Source organism: Erpetoichthys calabaricus, chromosome 5 (genome assembly GCF_900747795.2).
Source record: "Erpetoichthys calabaricus chromosome 5, fErpCal1.3, whole genome shotgun sequence".
Taxonomy (NCBI): domain Eukaryota; kingdom Metazoa; phylum Chordata; class Cladistia; order Polypteriformes; family Polypteridae; genus Erpetoichthys; species Erpetoichthys calabaricus.
In genome coordinates this window covers 154616421-154631662 of record NC_041398.2, presented here as the reverse complement: position 1 = coordinate 154631662, position 15242 = coordinate 154616421, and the positions used below count along the sequence as shown (strand labels likewise).

At 41.8% G+C, this 15242-nt stretch overlaps 1 protein-coding gene across 1 annotated transcript in view; it reads left to right on the top strand.

Moving 5' to 3' along the window:
• Nucleotides 1-15242, top strand: part of gtf2e2 (general transcription factor IIE, polypeptide 2, beta) — a 78838-nt gene that overhangs the window by 23005 nt on the left and 40591 nt on the right. Inside the window, exons 4-5 of the mRNA XM_028802150.2 lie at nt 1490-1597; nt 7376-7558. Of these exons, the coding sequence (XP_028657983.2) occupies nt 1490-1597; nt 7376-7558 (291 nt within the window). The remainder of the gene's footprint in view (nt 1-1489; nt 1598-7375; nt 7559-15242) is intronic.

Here is a 15242-nt window from a genome sequence, read left to right as displayed (position 1 = left end):
GAAAATGAACTTATTCCCAAAAAAACCCATTTCCACTGCGTTTCAGCCCTGCCACAAAAGGACCTGCTGACATAATTTCAGAGATCCTCTCATTAACACAGGTGAGAGTGTCAAGGGCAGGGCTCGCGATCACTCTGTCATGCTGATTGAGTTAGAATGGAGAGTTTCAATTGTTGTAAAGACGGCTTCAGGGTGCCCAAGAAAGTCCAGCAAGCACCAGGACAGTCACCTAAAGTTATTTAAGCTGCGGGATCAAGGCACCACCAGTGCAGAGCTTGCTCAGTAATGGCAACAGACAGGTGTGAGTACATCTGCACGCAGAGTGAGACGAAAGACTTTTGGAGGAAGGCCTGGTGTCAAGAAGGGCAGCAAAGAAGCCATCGGGGACAGACTGATATTTTGCAAAAGGTACAGCATTAGACTGCTGAGGACTGGAGTAAAGTCATTTTCTCTGATGAATCCCCTTTACGATTGTTTGGGGTATCTGGGGGGGAAAAAGATTGTCGGGAGAAGAAAAGGTGAGTGCTGCCATCAGTCCTATGTCATGCCAACAGTAAAACATCCTGAGACCATTCATGTGTGGGTTTGCTTCTGAGCCAAGGGAGTGGGCTCACTCACGATGTTGCCTAAGAACACAGCCATGAATAAAGAATGGTACCAAAACATCCTCCGGGAACAAGTTCTCTCAACCATCCAAGAACAGTTTGGTGATGAACAATGCCTTTTTCAACATGATGGAGCACCATGCCATAAGACAAAAGTGATAACTAAGTGGCTCTGGGAACAAAATATCGAAATTTTGGGCCCATGGCCAGGAAACTCCCCAGACTTTAATCCCATTGAGAACTTGTGGTCAATCCTCAAGAGGCAGGTAGACAAACAAAAACCTACATATCCTGACAAACCCCAAGCATTATTATACAAGAATGGGCTCTCATCAGCCACGATTTGTCCCAAAAGTTGATTGACAGCATGCCAGGGCAAATTGCAGAGGTCTTGAAAAAGAAGGGCCAACACTGCAAATATTGACTCTTTGCATAAACTTAATGTAACTGTCAATAAAAGCCTTTGAAACTTATGAAATGCTTGTAATTATACTTCAGTATAAATTAAACACTGAAGCAGCAAACATTGTTAAAACCAATACTTGTGTCATTCTCAAAACTTTTGGCCATGAATGTATTCTTGTATACAGTAACTAGTGTTTAGCCACTTACAAAACCACTGTCGAAAACTTAGAAAACCCTGTTGCAGGTTTAGGCTCAAATATTTTTGATTACCTATGTCAACAAAAGGAAACATCTGCTGGAACAAAAATCATACTCCTCCGAAACCTATGTTGGCTACAGTTGGTTCAGAAACTTATTAAATAAGTGACTATTTCCATAGAGAATGCAGGATGTTCATGTACAGAGTATATGCTTTTCAAGAAAATAATTAAACAAATACTTCTATCTTGAAATTACTTTGTTTCTTTTTTCATTATTAGACTCGTCATCAGCGGGGTGACACCTACCACTTGACATTGGATGAAATATTAGATGAGACAAAATTGTTGGATATTGGCTTGAAGCAGAAGCAATGGCTTATGAATGAGGTAAAGTATATTCTAATTTTGATCTCAGAAGAAGCATGTTAATCAAGCAATACTATTTATGCTTGTTGTGATTGTAAGCAATTGAACATAGGAACACACAAAGTAAGGCATTAGTTTGTAACCTTATGTGGCTTGTGTATCATATTTTAAAAAGTTTTTAACTAAATGCCCCCTTATTCACACAGCAAGTTATCCTTTTATTTAGTACTGTTCATTAATTGTATATGAATGTTAAAATTATAGTTTTGTTGTCTTCTTATCAAAAAGGGGAAATTGATTTCTTATCTGATATACCTGAGCATATTTATTCTTCGTGTCAGAGAGGTAAATCTTGAAATTAGAACACAAGTTTGTCAAATACATTTTAATTATTGCCTTCACTGAATCTCTCCTTAAGTTCTTATTTGAAAGGTAAGAATCCAGTACAGGAAAGATGGATGAATTAACTTATACCACAAGAATCTTTCCAAAATTCAGGCTTCTTTAGAAGAATTTCGGTTTTTTTTTTGTGTCTTGCATATACAAATTCAGTTTACTAAATACATCTGCAAGATGGGTTAACTCTGTAATCCAGTGGGTGTCTGCAAATAAGGTGGAGGTAACAAAGTAGGATCAATGATTAGACACTTCTGATTGTAGCTAAACCAGTCTGCTCATTGTTTATTGGTGTTGATTTTAACAGCCTTGTACACTACTACATCTAATGCACTACTCTTTTTTTTTGGTTATTATTGGTTCCTGGCATATAATGCATCCCTCCACTGTGTTGGAGTGATTTGCATGATCAGTGATCCCCCGGGTGATGCTATCAGGAGTTGTGTATTCCTGGTAGGTCCACCCATGGCGGCATGGCAGAGATGAGGTCCTGACTAAGACTGACTCGACCAAACCCGGACCATCAAGGGTCCATCCATGCAACTTCCTGCCATCCATCATCGTCCTGCACTCAGCTTGACATGTGGATTCCTGACAGGTAGTGAAGTAGTGTAATTGAGGATTCCTCACCCTCACTACCACCGATATCAATAACTCCTTTACGCAGGCTCATCCTTCCACCTATCTTACTCATCCATTTTTTTTTTGTGTCAAAGTCCTATGGTAATGGGCAACAGACAGAGAGAACTACTATTGAATGATGGTGTATGTTCCTGGTATGGTACCAGCAGAAATTGCAGTGTTGGTGTGATGGATGTTTATAGGGTCACCCGTGACAAGTGCCTCATCTGTGCCCTGCAGGCATGATTATGCAGGGATAAGACAACGAAAGACGGCCTAAACAATAAAAACAGCTCTACTAGGCCAGGCAAGCATACATGGTGAGTCACTCATCGACATGTGGTCAAAAAGCATCACAATCTTTAATTCTCACCTCTTGAAATGTTTCCACATTCATGGATTTAACCACTACCGACTGACCACCTCGGAAAACGGCTCTCGCAGCCTCAGAACTCCAAAGTTACAGGGTGGACCTCTATGTGTATGCTCTCTATGCTGGACTCAACAGAGAAATAAAGGACAAATTCTATTTTTCTTTTGACCAAGCTGCCAGATAGACAGGTAGAAAGAAAGAATTAACTTTATTTGTCCTCAAGGGAAATTTGGCAACTTCAATGCAGAAGCTGTAAGGAGCTCCATTGTCTGGAATGATGTAATTGGGAAACACGAAACTGGAAACATGAGCACCAATGTGCTCCATCTCTTGTCCTTCTGTGCCCCAACAGTAACAAGATGACATGGAGGCTTCCTCAATGTAAGAACTGGCACATCCTGGACTATATCATTCTCCATTGGCATGATCTCCATGAAGTCCTAAGCACACAAGTGATGCAAGGAGCAGAATGCTGCACAGACTATAGACTTGTCTGGTCCATCCTCCACTCTGTACTCAGACCACCTGTTAGAAGACAACACCCCTAAGCCACGCCTCAGTGTTACATCCCCTGCAACCACTAGGACCAGAGATGCTTTGACAGATCCTCTTCATACTCTCATTGAAAATATCCTGATCCCAACCACAGATTGTGACATCATGAGTATCAATCCTGATGTTGATGTGGACCTTGCTGCTCACAGCCCTCGAGTCCTCCTACAAGAAAACCTTTGGATTCTCAAAGAGGTAGAATCTAGACTAGTTATAAGAGACGGCAGACATGTCTGTCTTCATCCTGGAGGCCAAGAATACAGCATTTTAAGCTCATCTTGTGAATCAGTCATCAGATTCCCTACTGCAGAGGTGAAAAAAAGAAAACTAAACAGTTGCACAACCTGGGCTCCATGAAATCCAGAACGACTGGTATATCAACAAGGCTGCTGAAATCTAACACTACACAGGTGAGAACAAGACCTATGAGCTTTACAATGCCATCAAAGAAATTTACAGTCCTTCTTGACGAAACATAGTTCTAGTCCAGATTGCAGATGGTGTGACACTCCTCAAAGACAAGCAGTAGATCTTGGATTGTTGTACATAGCACTTTTGGGGACTCGCGAGCCAAATGAACCCAGCGGATCCTTCGGTCCTTGTGAAGATCCCCCAAAATCCCCCAGTCCCTGAAGTAGATTAGTGTGCAACTCTCCAGAATGTCCAAACTGCCATTCAAGCCCTGAAGAACAATATGGCTCCTGATGAATTTACTGTACCTGCCAAAATATGGGAAACTTAATCTTCTTGTCAAGTTGACAGATTTCTTCATTCTGTGTTGGAAGCTTGGCAAGATTCTGAACTTGTGGAATTATGCTCCTATTGAGACACTTGCTGGGGACCATGCACTTTGGAGACGGACCATGATTGAAGGAGTCCTTCACTTCGAACAACAACAGACTCGACAACAAGAGAAGAAAGTGGCAAGGCATCACCATTGATGCCAATCCACTGCACCTGGATGGCAGTTCCCCTGCCAATCGTGTCCCCGGTCTGCCTTTCCCGAATTGGGTTGCTCTCCATCCAGCATACTTACAGGAAGGGGAGTAACGGAGATGAACAAATTGGTGGACTGCATCGACAGACAGCCATGATGATGATGATGTAGTGTCCATAGTACTTCAGAAGTTTTGACCCTTACCCATTAGTCCTGTCACATATCCTATCATTGCTGAAAGTTTCTCTGTATAGACACTAGTGCAGAATTGCCAGTTAAGTCAAATTTTAGAGAATGATTTAAAACTAATGATTAACACTAGAATCCCTGAAGCCTACGAAAAAACTTGTAATCCTGGGCCACCTTAAATTCGCACATCTCCATCAGCATCTTTTGTTTTGCAAATGTCCTGATCAGCACAAGCAGCAAGCAGCCGGCTATCCCATCCCTCCCACCGAGCCTGTCGCAAAATTCCCAGAGCTTAGGTCTCTTTATCAGGGAGTGAGGTACCTGGAGTTGTATAGGGTAAATAATATATTGTTATTTGGAATACATACATTTCTCATGTGTTCTGTGTCTACAACGATCTGTGTAAGCTGATAGGAACTGCTGAACACATAGCTAAAACAGAATCTTTTTCCACATTATACCAATAATGATGTGAAGTGTATAATGTGTAAAGAATTTAGTCCATGGGCAGCATGGTGGCGCAGTGGGTAGCGCTGCTGCCTCGCAGTTAGGAGACCCGGGTCCTCTTCCCGGGTCCTCCCTGCGTGGAGTTTGCATGTTCTCCCCGTGTCTGCGTGGGTTGCCTACGGGTACTCCAGTTTCCTGCCACAGTCCAAAGACGTGCAGGTTAGGTGCATTGGCGATTATAAATTGTCCCTAGTGTGTGCTTGGTGTGTGTGTGTGTGAGTGTTTGTGCGAGCGCACGCGCCCTGCAGTGGGCTGGCACCCTGCTCGAGGTTTGTTTCCTGCCTTGCGCCCTGTGTTGGCTGGGATTGGCTCCAGCAGACCCCCATGACCCTGTGTTAGGATATAGCGGGTTGGATAATGGATGGATGGATGGACTTTAGTCCAAATATCAAATAAACACGTGCGCTTTTATTCAAGAAAATAACCATCCATCCATCCATCCATTTTCCAACCCGCTGAATCCGAACACAGGGTCACGGGGGTCTGCTGGAGTCAATCCCAGCCAACACAGGGCACAAGGCAGGGAACTAATCCTGGGCAGGGTGCCAACCCACCGCAGGACACACACAAACACATCCACACACCAAGCACACACTAGGGCCAATTTAGAATCGCCAATCCACCTAACCTGCATGTCTTTGGACTGTGGGAGGAAACCGGAGCGCCCGGAGGAAACCCACGCAGACACGGGGAGAACATGCAAACTCCACGCAGGGAGGACCCAGGAAGCGAACCCAGGTCCCCAGATCTCCCAACTGCGAGGCAGCAGCGCTACCCACTGCGCCACCGTGCCGCCCAGAAAATAACCAAAGAAAAAAAAAATCAATCGATTTTCATGTTACTGTCAATGAGTTATAAGGCATCAGTTCTTACCTCTGCACCAGTAAAGAATACACATCAAATTCCTTTCAATTGACATTTGAGCTTGGGTTTTCAACTCATTGACAGCAACATATAAATCAAATGTTTTGGTTTTTTTTTCATTTGGTTATATTCTTGAATAAAAGTGCTTAAAAAAGCATTCACTTTCCATAGTCCTCAGAGATTTAACATTTTGGTAGCTGCCTTTTTGCAGGAATTACAATTTCAAATCTTTTGAAATATGATTTAGTCATGTTTTCACTTTTTCAGCGTTTATTTGCCCTCTCTTACTTGCAAAATTGCTCCAGTTGTTGTAGGTTGTTCAGGGAGTAGTGGTGAAGCAACATGAAGTTTCTGTCATTGATTTTCTATGGGATTTAATTAAATTCAGGACTTCACTTGTAATTTCTTCTTTTTATGATTTTCAAGAGTAGCTTTTGCTGTGTTTGCAATTTTAATTTTTATTTAAGTATGAATTGCTGACCAAGATCCAGATTTTTAATGCATGGTTTACGTCCTATATCTATGCCCAATAGTATCTCCCATTGTACAGCAAAACTGCAACATGCAAAATCCTCACACCCCATACTTCTATATAGGGATAATGTTTTTTAAAGATTGAGCTATGCTTTTTGTTCAACACAAATAGTGCCTTTCATTAAGGCCTCATAACTCCATTTACGTCTCATCAGAGCAGATAACTCCTCCACATTCATTTTGAGGCTGTGACTCTCCAGTTCCCTTATCTCTTGTGATTTCTTAAGTTATTTCTGGTCTCTTGTGCTGTTTCTCTGAATGAGTTGCTTACAGTTCAGCTGCACGTTTTATGGGAATGTCCCATCCTTTGAAGATTCTGAGTAGTTGTATGTGTCATGCATTTCCTGATAATTACTTTAACAGTGCTACTTTAATTGTTTTTATTTTAATCTTCACTTATCTTCTTTTTGTCATCCATCTGTTACTAATGGTTGGTTGACAGATACTGGTTATTGTTGTTAATATTGTGGCAGTGAGGAATTTGTGCTAAGACAGCATACTAACTTCACAGCCCCAGCAAAAAAATGTAAAGAGAATAACTGCTTTATGGCCCATAGCATTGACTCCAACATACATCTGGATTGCATAAAATTATATTTCTGCACTAATACATCACATGATTTGTGCTTATGTGAAGTTCTGTGTGTTCTTCTATTGTACTATACTATTGTAGATGGCAGAATGTTGTTTTTCTTGTGCAAGCACTCCACTTAAGAATTTTCACCCAGTTTTTTGGAAGGCAAAGGACTGTAAAATTAATGCAATTTATATTGACCAATTAATATTTATATTTGTACTGATTGTTGAAAGTATTGTTTTGTTCTAGGCCTTAACCAATAATCCAAAAATAGAAGTTAAAGATGGGAAGTATGCTTTTAAGCCTAAGTACCACCTGAAAGACAAGAAGGCACTTCTAAGGCTTCTGGATAAGCACGATCAGCTGGGTCTTGGAGGTATTCTTCTTGAGGACATAGAGGAGGGATTGCCTAATGCTCATAAGGCAATTAAGGTATTTTTTTTTTTGGTTGTTGATTTGTAAATTACATGGACACATGGCACCCCACAAACACAGAAATAACATCAAGAAGGAAAAAGTTACAAAAATGAGTTACCTCTATTACAAAATAAGGGAGACCCCCACTTGTCCTCCAAAGCAATCTCTAACTTTATCCAGATTTTGTCCTCTCTTCTTCTCGTGGGGCCACATCTCCAATTCTGCTCCCAGCTGCATGCACTGTATTTGACATGGCTTTGCCCTGTACTAATCTGATGGTGTTCCGCTCTGTTTTAACATCCATTTGTAAATTAATGGCAACCATAAAATTTGAGAATTAACACTAGAATTTCCAGAGTCTACAAAAAAACTCGTAGATCCGGCTCACCTTAAAACCGTTCTCACCTCTCTTTTGTCTTCTAAATGTGCCGATTAACACGAGCAGCAAGCAGCCGGCTATTCCATCCCCCACCGCCGCAGAACGTTCACTAAGTTTTCCCAGCTCATGCCTTGTTTGATTATCTGGGAATGACTGAAGTGCTGGAGTTTTAGAGTGGAAATAATAGATCGCTATTTGGAACACACGCAGTTCATGTGTGTTCCGTTTCTACAGTAATCTGTGTAAACACATTTTTAAAACAGAAACGTTTTTCATATTTTAGTAGTAAATGACAAAATGTAAGCATAAACTATATAATGTATAATCTTGCACTGAATAAGCTCACGCGTTCTAACATCCCCCCCTTCCCCCCCCCCACGACTCTAAGAAACAGCGCAAGTACAGACGCAAACCAAGTTTGATCAAGAGTCACCGGTTCGATCCCCACTCACTCCTATATTTGCCATTTTCAGTAGTAAGCTGCTCTTTTTGTTCATATTATACAGTACACACATATGCATGGTTTGCGTCTGTAATGCGCTGTTACTTAGAGTCAGATGGGGGGGGGGGGGGGTTAGAGCGCGTGAGCTTATTCAGTGCTGCAGGATCAACACACATGTTGATCTTTTTTTTCTTTCAATAATAGCGGCAACATAAATCCACACCTGATCTGACGCTGTTCGTTTTCAAATAATATTGCATTAGAGCGATGATGGAACCACAGCATAGAGAGAAGCGTGTACATTGTAACAGGTACACATGTTGTAAATGTAGGAAAGACTATCCTTGCGTGTGTGTGAACAGTTAACATTTGAATCTGATGATTGCATATAGTGCTGAACTTACTGCTCTGTACTATTCTATCCTCTGCATGTCCTGGAGTACAAAAGAAACAGCATACAGCAACATGTGGGGACTGGCAAGATCGGGAAAAAAACACGCAGTTACTGATTACAAACCACAAGATGTTATGCGAATGAATATGAATAATATGAATAATGTTGCATCTGTGCCACAAAGTTTTCCGAAATGTACTACACAGGTCATAAAACGAATAGTTCCAAATATCATATATACCTACGTCTGTGTTTTTTTGTCATCATACACCATAAGGTACACACTAATTCAGCATGAGCAGGAACACTCAGTAAAACTGAATAAAAAAAAAATCAAGTGACAGTGAGATACGAAGAAGGCAGATTCACCAGCGTTTGTGTGTCAGCTTTTATCCCTCCAGATGAATGTCCAGTTCCATTGTCTCAAAACACCACTCTCACATCTCCAGTTATTCCATTTCAAATAAAAAATAACAGCGTCAGATCCGTGGGTGGGGGGGGCGGTAGTATGTATCGTGATCGGGATTTAGAGAGAATAAAAGTAAAAAAAAAACGGTAACATTTACAAGTCCTATAAATGCACACCGTGTGTTACAGACGCAAACCAAATGTATGTGTGTACTGTATAATATTAACAAAAAGGAGCAGCTCACTACTGAAAACGGCAAATATAGGAGTGAGTGGGGATCGAACCGTGGACTCTTGATTACAAGTCAGCAAATCTTACCGCTACACCACGGAAGCTGTTGTATCATTCTTGAACCTTTTGTGAAAGTGTTTACTTGATCTTTGGACTTCAGGCTTCATACATTATATAGTTTATGCCTACATTTTGTCATTTACTACTAAAATATGAAAAACGTTTCTGTTTTAAAAATGTGTTTACACAGATTACTGTAGAAACGGAACGCACATGAACTTCGTGTGTTCCAAATAACGATATATTATTTCCACTCTAAAACTGCAGCACTTCAGTCACTCCCAGATAATCAAACAAGGCATGAGCTGGGAAAACTTAGTGAACGTTCTGCGGCGGTGGGGGATGGAATAGCCGGCTGCTTGCTGCTCGTGTTAATCGGCACATTTAGAAGACAAAAGAGAGCTGAGAATGGTTTTAAGGTGGGCCAGATCTACGAGTTTTTTCGTAGACTCCAACACTAGAATTACCAATGGCACCACTGCAGATATTTAGTTTTTGTTTTCTGTGTCTCTTAGTAAGCAAAAGTTGTCCATGAAAAAGAAAAAAATTAAAATTATTAATTGACTAAATGATGGCCTAGTAGAAGTTTTTCAGGTGCATGTTATGTTTTTAGGAAATGTTGTATTAATTGTGCTTTTATTTTCTCCTGTAATTTGTATTACAAAGCTGTAATAAGATCAATGTGTAGGCAATAGTAAACACATTTGACAATGTTTACAACAGATTTAATTTGACAGTATCTCATACAGTTCATTAGAAGTCTGTTGAAGTCTAACTGATGAAGGTTTACTTAAAGCATATGATTAGTAGTGCATCAGACAGATCTTACCACTTGTGTTACTAGATTAGATTAGATAAACTTTATTAATCCCAGAGAGAAATTCAGAAGCATAAAGTAGCAGAAACATAAATTAACAAAGATACAGACTCCCAGGACAGGTCATACAGCCAGCCAATCAATCGATCAATCAGTAAATAAATAAAAATAAACTTGGGCAATGCAGTATTTCGACCCAATGTAATTGTTGATAGTAGTGGGCAGAAAAAACCCCAGAGGTGCTTCTTAGCCAAATGTGGTGGAATGAGCCTTTGGCAAAAAGAGAACCCCTTCCTGGACGGGATGGATGGGAATTTTCATGATGGCATAAAATTTTGCCATCATCCTCTTTTCCACAACAGCTTCCAGTGTGTGCAGGGTTCACCCTGTGATGGACCAGGCTTTCCTGATAGGCTTATATTTTAATTGAAAAATATGTCTTGCTCATTATTTAATTAGATTTTACAGATTGTTCTATCATATGCTCAAATATTATTTTAGGGCATGCATCAAGGTTTAATATTGTTTTGTATTATAAATTATTGTATAAAATAATATATTACTGTTTTTTTCCTACAAAGTCCTTTGAGAACTGTTAACACTTTTAGGAACGCAACTAAGTGATGGACACAGTGTAACGAGACACATTATGGGTGTCAATTGAACCAGTAATAATGACTAGAATGCTTCATGTTAAAAATTTGTATTAGATGTAGTGTGATTGAATGTGGTTTAAACATTTAAGGAGTTTTCTTAAATTTCTGCATGATGTACAGCCGATTCAGAAAGTATTTAGACTCCTTCTGGAAGATTTGTGCCTTTCTAAACGATGTCCAAACAGTTCAATTTGTGACTGGTAGACACCAATCAAGTTCTAAACACATCTCAAGGATAATTAAAGAGGTTACACCTGACCACTATATGGAGTGCCACAGCAAAGGTTCTGAATACTTATATGAATGAGAGATTTCAGTTTTTGATTTTTAATAGTGTGGAAAAAAAATTAGGCAACAGACAGAAAAAGGTTTGCGGATGGTCACCCGTATATACTGAAAAATCAGCAAAAGAAAAGAAACACTTCTTTACAGAAGCGGAGTTCACAACCGAACTGACAAACAGGTTGAGTCTGAGCTATAAATATGGTGGGTAGGAGGAAGAGGTGGAATCTGGGCGGCCAGAAAAGGAACTGATGTGGCAGGAAGGTGGATTCTGGGTACTGGAGATAATGTCATCAGGATTTTCTGGAAGTGGCGTCAACTGTGGGTGGACCAGTGGTGATGTAATTGAGAGGCAGGGTCTTTAGCTGCACTGCAGAGGAACAAGAGGAGAGAGGATCAGGTGAGAGTGCCAACCCCTGGTCTGGCTGACGAAATATATTATTTGAGCTCATATATGGTCTTCTCTGCGCAAGTGTGACAGTAGATTTACAAACCTTTTTGAAAATCTGTATTTTGTGGAGACCAGGGGTTGCACAGCTCCCCAAAAAGCTGACACAACAGACAAAGCCACAAATCCCAGCACAACACAGGCTTTATTCAGTGTGAAACGCTTTTCTTTTGTCTCCTACCTGAAGCACAGTACAAAAAGCACTAAATACACAGTCCTTTCTCTGTCTCTCTCTCTTTTTTTCCACCTCCACTCCTCCCTCAAGCTTCATCCACTTCCTTCCAACTCTGGCTCCCGGAGTAGTGGTATCTGTCTTCTTTTGTAGGGCACCTGAAAGTGCTCCAGGTGTCTGGTGATATTCTTTCACCAGCACTTCCAGGTGTGGTCGCAGTCCGGCTAAGAAGGTTTCAGCCGTTCCCCTTGTGCACGCTGGTAGTATTGAATTTCCATGCTCCAACTCCATGGCACTGTAGCAAGCCATGGGGGCTGCCCTCTGTCGTCCCGGGAAAGGTATTGCCCAGTGCAAGGACCTTCCCCCTATCCTTTCCTTAGGAAGACGTCCCTGCTGTCCATCACAATATATATAGTAATGATAGAGTCACTGTCTTGCTCCTGAAAGACGAGACCAGTTCTTTAGGAAAACAAGCTTTATTCTATTCAAAACAGGAACAGCCAGAATATTTATTGAAAAGGAAGCTACCGCTTCAATATGCACAGACATCGCAAGCAAGCAGTGATGTAATCAATTGTCTTGCCTTGGCTCCCTTCTTCAGTTAAGGAACAGATAGTCCTCCTCGTCTGGTCAGTCCAGTGGCTGGGATCAGGTCATTCTGGAGAGGAGGAGACAGAAAAGAAAAAAACAATGAGCCAGACCACGGAAGGGTTGTCACAGCAAATATATATTGAAATTTCAGCTGCCTTTGGTCTGTTATACTCGAACAGTCTAGATGAGAAAAGGCTATTCCGTTCAATAAAGCTAGCGAGTCCTGTCCACTTAATTCTTCCAAAACTACATCATCTAGTTGTATATGTCCCTTAAGTTCTACAGTTTATCACACTACTTGGTAATTTAATCTACATGTCCATGGTTTGCTGTGTGGAGAAAAACTAATTTTAAAGCTTAAATCTATTGTGTTACTATTATTACTAATCTATTGTGTTATTGTGTTACTTAGTTTACTTTTGCACTTAAAATTTGGACTGGAATTCAGTCCTATAATTCCATAGTTTATACAATCCTTGACTAACCTACTCATATGCCTTCCTAACACACTGGATCCCTTTCAGCTCAGATTTATACCATTGTGTTGGAACAGGTCCCATCAGTTGAAAAAGGAATCCCAGTGCCCCATAAACCTATAACCATGGAAAAGTTTTCCAGCTGTCCCTGGTCTTCACTTGAGGATTTGTCTCCCAGCTTGCTGGACAACTTCGGTTCAGTTTCAAACCCATTTCCTTGACTGACATTGTCTGTGGCGAGCCCCTCTCTATCCACTATGGGGTTAGGCGCTCTGCAGGTGGCCAAGACCCATGAGAAGAGGGCATTCTTTTTGCCTATAGTAAGGAGACTGTGGAAGATTGTGAGTTCGCTTTCCGGTTCTTCCCTGTGTGGATAGCGCTTTGAGTACTGAGAAAAGCTCTATATAAATGTAATGAATTCTTCTTCTTATTCTTATTATGATGAGTGGCCAGGGTGAGGTATCTGATATGGCAGTCCAAATCTTAAAGTTCTTCCGTAAATTTCATAGGGAATAATATAGTCTTGTATGTTTTAATGTCCCCATGGATGCAGCAGATGTTTACTTTGTCTGTGGCCTTATAAGGGGTCTGCCTGAGCAGGTCACGGTGGAGTACACAGAGGTCGCTACCAGAGAACAACAGTGCCGAGCATTCCCATCCAGCCAACGTAATCGAGACCTTAAAATTGTCCTCCTTTAACATCTCGGGGGAAACTTGCGAGGCGCATACCTGGCCCCGACTGATAGCCATTGTGCAAGTGGGAGGTGACATTCCCAAGCCAGATGTCCCAGTTGATCATAGCAAAAGCAGCTGCGTTTAGTCCGCATATGATGTCCATACTCTGGTGTCTTCTAGCTGTGGTGCTGGCAACTCTGAAGGTCTGTGAGGACTGGATTGAAATTGTGCTCAAGCCTGGGTAGCCCAGTTGTTTCCAGGTGGCTTGTGCACCCTCTAGCCTGAGGGTCAGATCCAGCAGCGAGTGGACATCGTTCCGTAGCATTTCATCACAAAGGCTCTTGTCTATCCCCAACAAAACTGCATTAATAGCGAGCTTTTCCACAATGCACTTGAAAGGTTCTCCGCGGATCCAGCTTTGAATCGGATCCACTAAGCCCTGGATCTGTCCTCGTACAGGGCGTTCCGGATCAATATGCCACCGCTGAAACTGGACCCCCATGATCACAGGACTCGCAGCCATACGGAGGATAGTCTGTTGCTTCAGGTAGTCATAATCATTGAGCCTCTCGGGAGGGAGATTCCATATGGCTTGGAGGGCCTTTCTGGTTAAAAACAGGGCCAAGATAGCTGGCCAGGCTCCCCTGTCCCAGCGCATCAATGTTGCCATACGTTCAAAGCAGAATAGGAAACACTCAGGGTCGTCTGAGGGAGCCATCTTCAGCAGCACATCTTGTGGCCATGCCAAGGCAGGGGCGGCCACCGTGGGCCTTATATTTCTCTGGGCTTTGCTGTACTTCTTGGGGATCCATCGGTGCAAGGACCCCACTTCTGGTACCATGTGACGTGTGAGTCCCCTGTCTTGAACCCCAAAACATGAGGCTGAGTTTCAGTACTTTAGCAAAAACAATTTTATTTAGCTTGAAACTGGAACAGAATGGTTATTTATTGTAGCGGGATCTACCATTCTCCTATACAAAGACACAGCAATCAGGCAGGGTCGTGGCCAAGTAATACTGTTCCATGCATTTATAATGTTCCTTGCATCACCCGTCAATGGCATGCGATTATATAGCACGACCGCAATCGACTTGGATCTGCTTTAGCTGTGAGGCGCTGCAGCATTGGGAGCCCGTTGTTGCCCCAGCAACTGATAAACTGTCTTCCACAGAAACGGCAATCACGCTTCGGGATGCTCTTTGGCATGTTATCCCGTTGGGGGGAGTCCCAAACGAGTTTAGAAACCTTACAGTAGATATTTGCCTGTTTTGCAGATCAAACTACTTTGATTGGTATTTCATCAACATACGGTATTATAATAACAGAACTGCTGCCTGCTTATTTTATACTTTCAGCATCTTACTGCTGCAGCTACACCCTGTAGCAACAGTGGCTTGTACCTGGCACAGGATCCGGTAGTCCAGAGGCTGGTAACAATTGCGGGTTTGTCTCAGATCAGCACCCTATGGTGGAGACAGTCATCACTGCACCTGAGAAATCCTGTTGTGAAGCTTCAGGGAGGACTCCTGTAAATGTGTCATCCAGAGAGACCAGCTACAGGTACAGAATGAAGATGGCAACATCTGGACCTCGCAAGATGCTGATCTGGGATATCCACTGGATTACAATCAACTCAGCTGTCTGCCTGTAACTTAAAGAATTTGGAG